This window comes from Oncorhynchus mykiss, chromosome Y (genome assembly GCF_013265735.2).
Source record: "Oncorhynchus mykiss isolate Arlee chromosome Y, USDA_OmykA_1.1, whole genome shotgun sequence".
Classification (NCBI taxonomy): Eukaryota; Metazoa; Chordata; class Actinopteri; order Salmoniformes; family Salmonidae; genus Oncorhynchus; species Oncorhynchus mykiss.
In genome coordinates, this window is record NC_048593.1 from 42,317,713 (window position 1) to 42,325,212 (window position 7,500).

The window sequence follows — 7,500 nt, forward strand, 5'->3', positions numbered from 1 at the left end:
ACAATCTCAGTCCTGGGCCCTGATTCATTAAGCAACTCATAGCAGGAGGGCTGATCTAGGACCAGTTTTGCCTTCTTTTTTTTTTTTTAAGATCACAATGAATTAGATTAATATGGACAGATCCCAGATCAGCACTCGTACTCCGAGACCCTTGGCGTTCCTCACCTGTGTGTGAGTTGATCTGGAAGTGTCGGTCAGTGTGCAGGAGCCTGAAGGTCAGTCTGGCGTTCAGTCCTGCGTCTCTGTCGGTAGCCGACACGCGGCCGAACCCCGTGCCCGCCGGAAGGTTCTCTCTCACAGCCAGAAACACCCTCTCCTGACTCAGACGGGGACTGTTGTCGTTCTCATCTGTCACAGAGACCCTCACCGTGGCACTGCCAGTCCTGCCCGCCCCAGCCGCGCCCTGCGCAGAACGGAGGGCGGTTAACATACAGTAGATAGAGATGTGTTAGACGAAACCTGTGTGTTCTATGTGTTGTACACCGGGTCTCTAAACCCGTCTCACAGACACAGACTAAGCAATGGAGAAGGTAAACCACAAGTCTACATGAAGATAAACCACAAGTCTACATGAAGATAAACCACAAGTCCACATGAAGATAAACCACAAGTCCACATGAAGATAAACCACAAGTCTACATGAAGATAAACCACAAGTCTACATGAAGATAAACCACAAGACCACATGAAGATAAACCACAAGTCTACATGAAGATAAACCACAAGTCCAAATGAAGATAAACCACAAGTCTACATGAAGATAAACCACAAGTCCACATGAAGATAAACCACAAGTCCACATGAAGATAAACCACAAGTCTACATGAAGATAAACCACCAGTCTACATGAAGATAAACCACAAGTCCACATGAAGATAAACCACAAGTCTACATGAAGATAAACCACCAGTCTACATGAAGATAAACCACAAGTCCACATGAAGATAAACCACAAGTCCACATGAAGATAAACCACAAGTCCACATGAAGATAAACCACAAGTCCACATGAAGATAAACCACAAGTCTACATGAAGATAAACCACAAGTCTACATGAAGATAAACCACAAGTCTACATGAAGATAAACCACCAGTCTACATGAAGATAAACCACAAGTCCACATGAAGATAAACCACAAGTCCACATGAAGATAAACCACAAGTCTACATGAAGATAAACCACCAGTCTACATGAAGATAAACCACAAGTCTACATGAAGATAAACCACAAGTCCACATGAAGATAAACCACAAGTCTACATGAAGATAAACCACAAGTCCACATGAAGATAAACCACCAGTCTACATGAAGATAAACCACAAGTCCACATGAAGATAAACCACAAGTCCACATGAAGATAAACCACAAGTCCACATGAAGATAAACCACCAGTCTACATGAAGATAAACCACAAGTCCACATGAAGATAAACCACAAGTCTACATGAAGATAAACCACAAGTCCACATGAAGATAAACCACAAGTCTACATGAAGATAAACCACCAGTCTACATGAAGATAAACCACAAGTCCACATGAAGATAAACCACAAGTCCACATGATGGTAAAATAAGAGTGATTGTATGCCCTAAACTGCTGTGTTCCTCACCTGCCCTCCCGGTCCAGAGGTCGCCACCACCGTCAGTAGATATATGTCCTTAGCCTCCCGGTCCAGAGAGCTCCGAACGAACAACCACCCACTATCTGGGGCGACCCCGAACCCTGCCGCGTCACCGTCCGGATGCAGTCTGTACGACACCGAGGAAGAGGAGGAGCCACCGCCGTTCCCAGCAGCCTCTCTGTTAAGGGCGCGGACCTGTAGGACGCGTGTGTTTAGAGGCGTGTTCTCCTGTAGCTCCACGCGGTACGTTAGCGTGTCGAAAGCGGGGCCCTGCGCATCCTGAGCCTGGACATGCACAACTAACGTGAAGGTAGAGCTGAGCTGGGGGGCTCCACCATCTTTAGCTACCACCTGGGAGGGGGGGGTCGGTGGGGGAGAGGAGAGAGAGGAGGGAGGGAGGAGGGTGGCAGGGAGGAGGGGGAGGGAGAGAGGCAGGGAGGGAGGGAGGGAGGGAGGGAGGGAGGGAGAGAAGATCAATGAGTAATCTAATTTAATATAGACAAGTACATATGATGGCCCTATTGGTACATTCTTCAAAGAAAAACTTTATTAGGTAGTTTATTTTACTATTGGATCTAAATGAGATTTTAAATGATTTTAAATTTTTCCCTAACCTGTAGGTCGTAGCGCGGAACACTTTCGTAGTTCAGTCCACCAATCAGCTTCAGCTCCCCGCTTCCCCGGTCCACACCAAACATCCTTTGACCGCTACTGCCCCCCGTGCCGATCGAGACCAGGTCAAAACTCAGCTGACCGTTTGGACCTGAGTCCCTGTCAGTGGCCTGAACCCGGTACACCACCGTTCCCATTTTAGTCACCTCCGGGAGAAGGAGCGATTCGGAGGAGGAGGGAAGGAAGGAGGGAGCGTTGTCATTGACGTCTGAGATGGTGATGCGTACGCGTGTGGTTCCGTAGGCGGGCGGCGAGCCGTAGCGAGCCAGGACTTCCAGGTCGAGACTGGGACAGGCCTCGTGGTCCAGAGGGACAGAGGAACGGAGCGCCCCGGAGGTAGAGTCCATGGTGAAATAACCATCTGGGTCACCTGATGAGATGGAATAGGAGATGTCCTGGGAACGACCTGAGAGAGGGAGGGAGGGATGGAGGGAGAGATGGAGAGGGGGGGAGGGATGGGGAGGGAGTGAAGGAGGGATGGAGAGGGAGGGAGGGAGGGAGGGAGGGAGGGAGGGAGGGAGGGAGGGAGGGAGGGAGGGAAGGAAGGAGGGAGGGAGGGAGGGAAGGAAGGAAGGAAGGAAGGAAGGAAGGAAGGAAGGAAGGAAGGAAGGAAGGAAGGAAGGAAGGAAGGAAGGAAGGAAGGAAGGAAGGAAGGAAGGAAGGAAGGAAGGAAGGAGGGAGGGAGGGAGGGAGGGAGGGGGGAGAGAGGGAGGGAGGGAGGGACATAATGGTTAATCCCATGTGAAACAGAGAAGTAATTTAAAAGCCTGTAATACAAACAGAGCATCAATCACAGTCAATTCCAAAATGTCCACATCAACTCCTGTACTGAAAAAGAGCAATGATGTAAGTGGATGTATTGTTTGTTTACGGTTGTATTCTAAATGTGTTTGACAGTCCTTGTCTATTAGTGTGTCAGTGTTGCATGTCATGTTTTGTTGCATGTCATGTTTTGTGTTTATTGTGAATCCCAGGAAGAGTAGTTGCTGCTTCTACCCAGCCTGATGTGGATCCTCATCAAACAATAGACTCAATGACAGTAGATATAAAACAGTTAAGAGTGGAGGGGGAATAAGGGTACTTCGGATGGAATAAGGGTTCTTCAGATGGAATGAGGGTTCTTCAGATGGAATAAGGGTTCTTCAGATGGAATAAAGGTACTTCAGATGGAATAAGGGTTCTTCAGATGGAATAAGGGTTCTTCAGATGGAATAAAGGTTCTTCAGATGGAATAAGGGTTCTTCAGATGGAATAAAGGTTCTTCAGATGGAATAAAGGTTCTTCAGATGGAATAAGGGTTCTTCAGATGGAATAAAGGTTCTTCAGATGGAATAAAGGTTCTTCAGATGGAATAAAGGTTCTTCAGATGGAATAAAGGTTCTTCAGATGGAATAAGGGTTCTTCAGATGGAATAAGGGTTCTTCAGATGGAATAGGGGTTCTTCAGATGGAATAGGGGTTCTTCAGATGGAATAAGGGTTCTTCAGATGGAATAAGGGTTCTTCAGATGGAATAAGGGTTCTTCAGATGGAATAAGGGTACTTCAGATGGAATAGGGGTTCTTCAGATGGAATAAAGGTTATTCAGATGGAATAAGGGTTCTTCAGATGGAATAAAGGTTCTTCAGATGGAATAAGGGTTCTTCAGATGGAATAAGGGTTCTTCAGATGGAATAAAGGTTCTTCAGATGGAATAAGGGTTCTTCAGATGGAATAAGGGTACTTCAGATGGAATAAGGGTACTTCAGATGGAATAAGGGTACTTCAGATGGAATAAGGGTACTTCAGATGGAATAAGGGTACTTCAGATGGAATAAGGGTTCTTCAGATGGAATAAGGGTTCTTCAGATGGAATAAGGGTACTTCAGATGGAATAAGGGTTCTTCAGATGGAATAAGGGTACTTCAGATGGAATAGGGGTTCTTCAGATGGAATAAAGGTTCTTCAGATGGAATAAGGGTTCTTCAGATGGAATAAAGGTTCTTCAGATGGAATAAGGGTTCTTCAGATGGAATAAGGGTTCTTCAGATGGAATAAAGGTTCTTCAGATGGAATAAGGGTTCTTCAGATGGAATAAAGGTTCTTCAGATGGAATAAGGGTTCTTCAGATGGAATAAGGGTTCTTCAGATGGAATAAGGGTTCTTCAGATGGAATAAGGGTTCTTCAGATGGAATAAAGGTTCTTCAGATGGAATAAGGGTTCTTCAGATGGAATAAGGGTTCTTCCGATGGCATAAGGGTTCTTCAGATGGAATAAAGGTTATGCAGATGGAATAGGGGTTCTTCAGATGGAATAAGGGTTCTTCAGATGGAATAAGGGTACTTCAAGTCCACTCCAGATGAGAGCACTTCTCTCTTGACTCTTACTCAAAACCGCCTCTAATAGAAATCATTCTGCAGTCGTTCATACCAGAAAAAAAATCACAACTCTAGTTCTTTGTGGAAAATAATCCATATTAAATCAGCCAACCGAGAGGTGAGGAAGGAGTAGAGATGGCGTTTTAAGATTGGTTTCCAAACGGCCCTCTACTTCGGACCAGAACCCGTAAGGTGAGCTGAGGATACCAGGGTAACTATTCTCTGACGACACCAAGACTCCAAGGAATGTCTTATACAAATAGTGAGGTATTTACTCATAGCCAATATGTGTCATTGTTTGAGAACCCCTGTAGCCAACCGATTTAGCTGGAGTAAGACTGGACCCATTGTCCAAGGCTATACTATAAAAGCCAGGGACTTAGTCAGAGGCAGAACAACAGTAAAGTAAACTGCTTAAGCCCGCGCGAGTACGTTACACGATTGAACTGTCCCAGAAAAGTTTTTTTTGAGATCAGAGACTAAATTCCCATGTCGCTGACTACTCGGGGCACGTGGGCCGTTACCGAAGTTTGTTTAATGTGAGCTGGTAAAGAGACGCAATCTGAGGGCTACCGATCTGGTCGTTGAGCCGTCCCAGACGTTCTGATATTTTCAAACGTTTGATTTTAATCGCCAACTAAATCTGAAATTCTCTTGTAGTGTGACACAGGCGACATAACATTTTTTTTTTCTGAGAAGATTGATCATTATTAGCCAATGAGAGCTGGCCGGAGAGGAAGCCAGTGAGATAATGACGTTGTTTCACATTACCCAGAATGTGTAGAGTCTCCAGCAGAGGTCATGACCCCTAGTGTGTGTTTATACTTTCCTTTATAACCAAAGTCAAAGTGTCAAACTGTTTCAGCTCTGAAGTTCCCAAGCAATGTCATTCGAGGCTTTGAGCCACAGCTCGTTGTAGCTACATTACATCTAATCACATCCTAACGTCATTGTTTCAGAGAGACAACGTGGTAAAACTCACCGGTCTTGATGGCAGCGTGGACCTTGCCCACCTCGGTGCCCCTGAGGACCTCCTCAGACACAGTGAAGTAGTACTGAGCCTGTTCAAACAGAGGGAGCGCCACAGAGCCCCCGACCACGCTCACGTTGACACGGGCGTTCAACGGCGCCGTCAGACCACCGCCATCCTGCGCCGAGATCACCATGGAGACCAGGGTGTTGGCCTTACCGTGAAGCGACCGCGCAAGAGAGATCACACCTGGTGAGAGAGAGAGAGAGAGAGAGACAGAGAGAGACAGAGAGAGAGACAGAGAGAGAGAGAGAGAGGGAGGGAGGGAGAGAGACAGAGACAGAGAGAGAGAGAGAGAGAGAGAGAGAGAGAGAGACAGATAGAGAGAAAGAGAGAGAGAGAGAGAGAGAGACAGAGAGAGAGAGCGAGAGAGAGAAAGAGAGAGAGAGACAAAGAGAGAGAGAGAGAGAGAGAGAGAGAGAGAGAGAGAGAGAGAGAGAGAGAGAGAGAGAGGGAGAGAGAGAGGGAGAGAGAGAGGGAGAGAGAGAGAGAGAGAGAGAGAGAGAGAGAGAGAGAGAGAGAGAGAGAGGGAGAGAGAGAGAGAGAGAGAGGGAGGACATATTACTGAGCAGTTCAAATCTGAGTTGTATTGATGGGGAAAGTATTATAATGTTTATTAAAACACTTCTGCTGTCAGTCATCTAAACGGTTATGTCTTTACTGCAGTGATCTAAAAGTGGCACACTGCTATCTACAGGGAAAATGATGATATTACACACACAGACAAACACACACACACACACACACACACACACACACCTGTGTCCTTGTTGAGGGTGAAGAAGGTGGAGCCTCCTCCCGGCACCGTGCGATAGGTCACCCTGCCGTTGTCACCAGCGTCGGGGTCGTTGGCCGTCACCTTGGTGACGGAGGTTCCGGGGGCGCTCTGGGTGCTGAGGCTCACGGTGTAGAGCACCGGATAGAAGGATGGACGGTTGTCATTAACGTCTTCCAGATACACACGCACACGGGTCACTGCATTCTGACCACCCTACGGAGAGAGAGAGGGGGAGAGAGAGAGGGAGATGGGAGAGAGCGATGGGAGAGAGAGAGGGAGATGGGAGAGTTAGAAAATTGTTGTGATTAAGTGTCTGGAGTCAGAATAGAAGACAGAATAGAAGACAGAATAGAAGACAGAATATAAGACAGAATAGAAGACAGAACAGAAGACAGAATAGAAGACAGAACAGAAGACAGAATAGAAGACAGAATAGAAGACAGATGAGAAGACATAATAGAAGACAGAACAGAAAACAGAATAGAAGACAGAGAAGAAAACAGAGCAGAAAACAGAACAGCTCTGTCTGTGTTCTGTGCTCTGTGTGTGTTCTGTGCTCTGTGTGTGTTCTGTGCTCTGTGTGTGTTCCGTGCTCTGTGTGTGTTCTGTGCTCTGTGTGTGTTCTGTGCTCTGTGTGTGTTCTGTGCTCTGTGTGTGTTCCGTGCTCTGTGTGTGTTCTGTGCTCTGTGTGTGTTCTGTGCTCTGTGTGTGTTCCGTGCTCTGTGTGTGTTCCGTGCTCTGTGTGTGTTCTGTGCTCTGTGTGTGTTCTGTGCTCTGTGTGTGTTCCGTGCTCTGTGAGTGTTCCGTGCTCTGTGTGTGTTCCATGCTCTGTGTGTGTTCCATGCTCTGTGTGTGTTCCGTGCTCTGTGTGTGTTCTGTGCTCTGTGTGTTCTGTGCTCTGTGTGTTCCATGCTCTGTGTGTTCCATGCTCTGTGTGTTCCATGCTCTATGTGTTCCATGCTCTGTGTGTGTTCCGTGCTCTGTGTGTGTTCCGTGCTCTGTGTGTGTTCTGTGCTCTGTGTGTGTTCTGTGCTCTGTGTGT

General features: G+C 46.9%; 1 protein-coding gene across 1 annotated transcript in view; it reads right to left on the minus strand.

Annotated features, from left to right (window-relative positions):
• Nucleotides 1-7,500, minus strand: part of dchs1b (dachsous cadherin-related 1b) — a 241,894-nt gene that overhangs the window by 59,827 nt on the left and 174,567 nt on the right. The window contains exons 7-11 of the mRNA XM_036967976.1: nt 6,440-6,671; nt 5,633-5,869; nt 2,237-2,700; nt 1,611-1,973; nt 166-403 (exon numbers count right to left, since the gene is read on the minus strand). Of these exons, the coding sequence (XP_036823871.1) occupies nt 166-403; nt 1,611-1,973; nt 2,237-2,700; nt 5,633-5,869; nt 6,440-6,671 (1,534 nt within the window). The remainder of the gene's footprint in view (nt 1-165; nt 404-1,610; nt 1,974-2,236; nt 2,701-5,632; nt 5,870-6,439; nt 6,672-7,500) is intronic.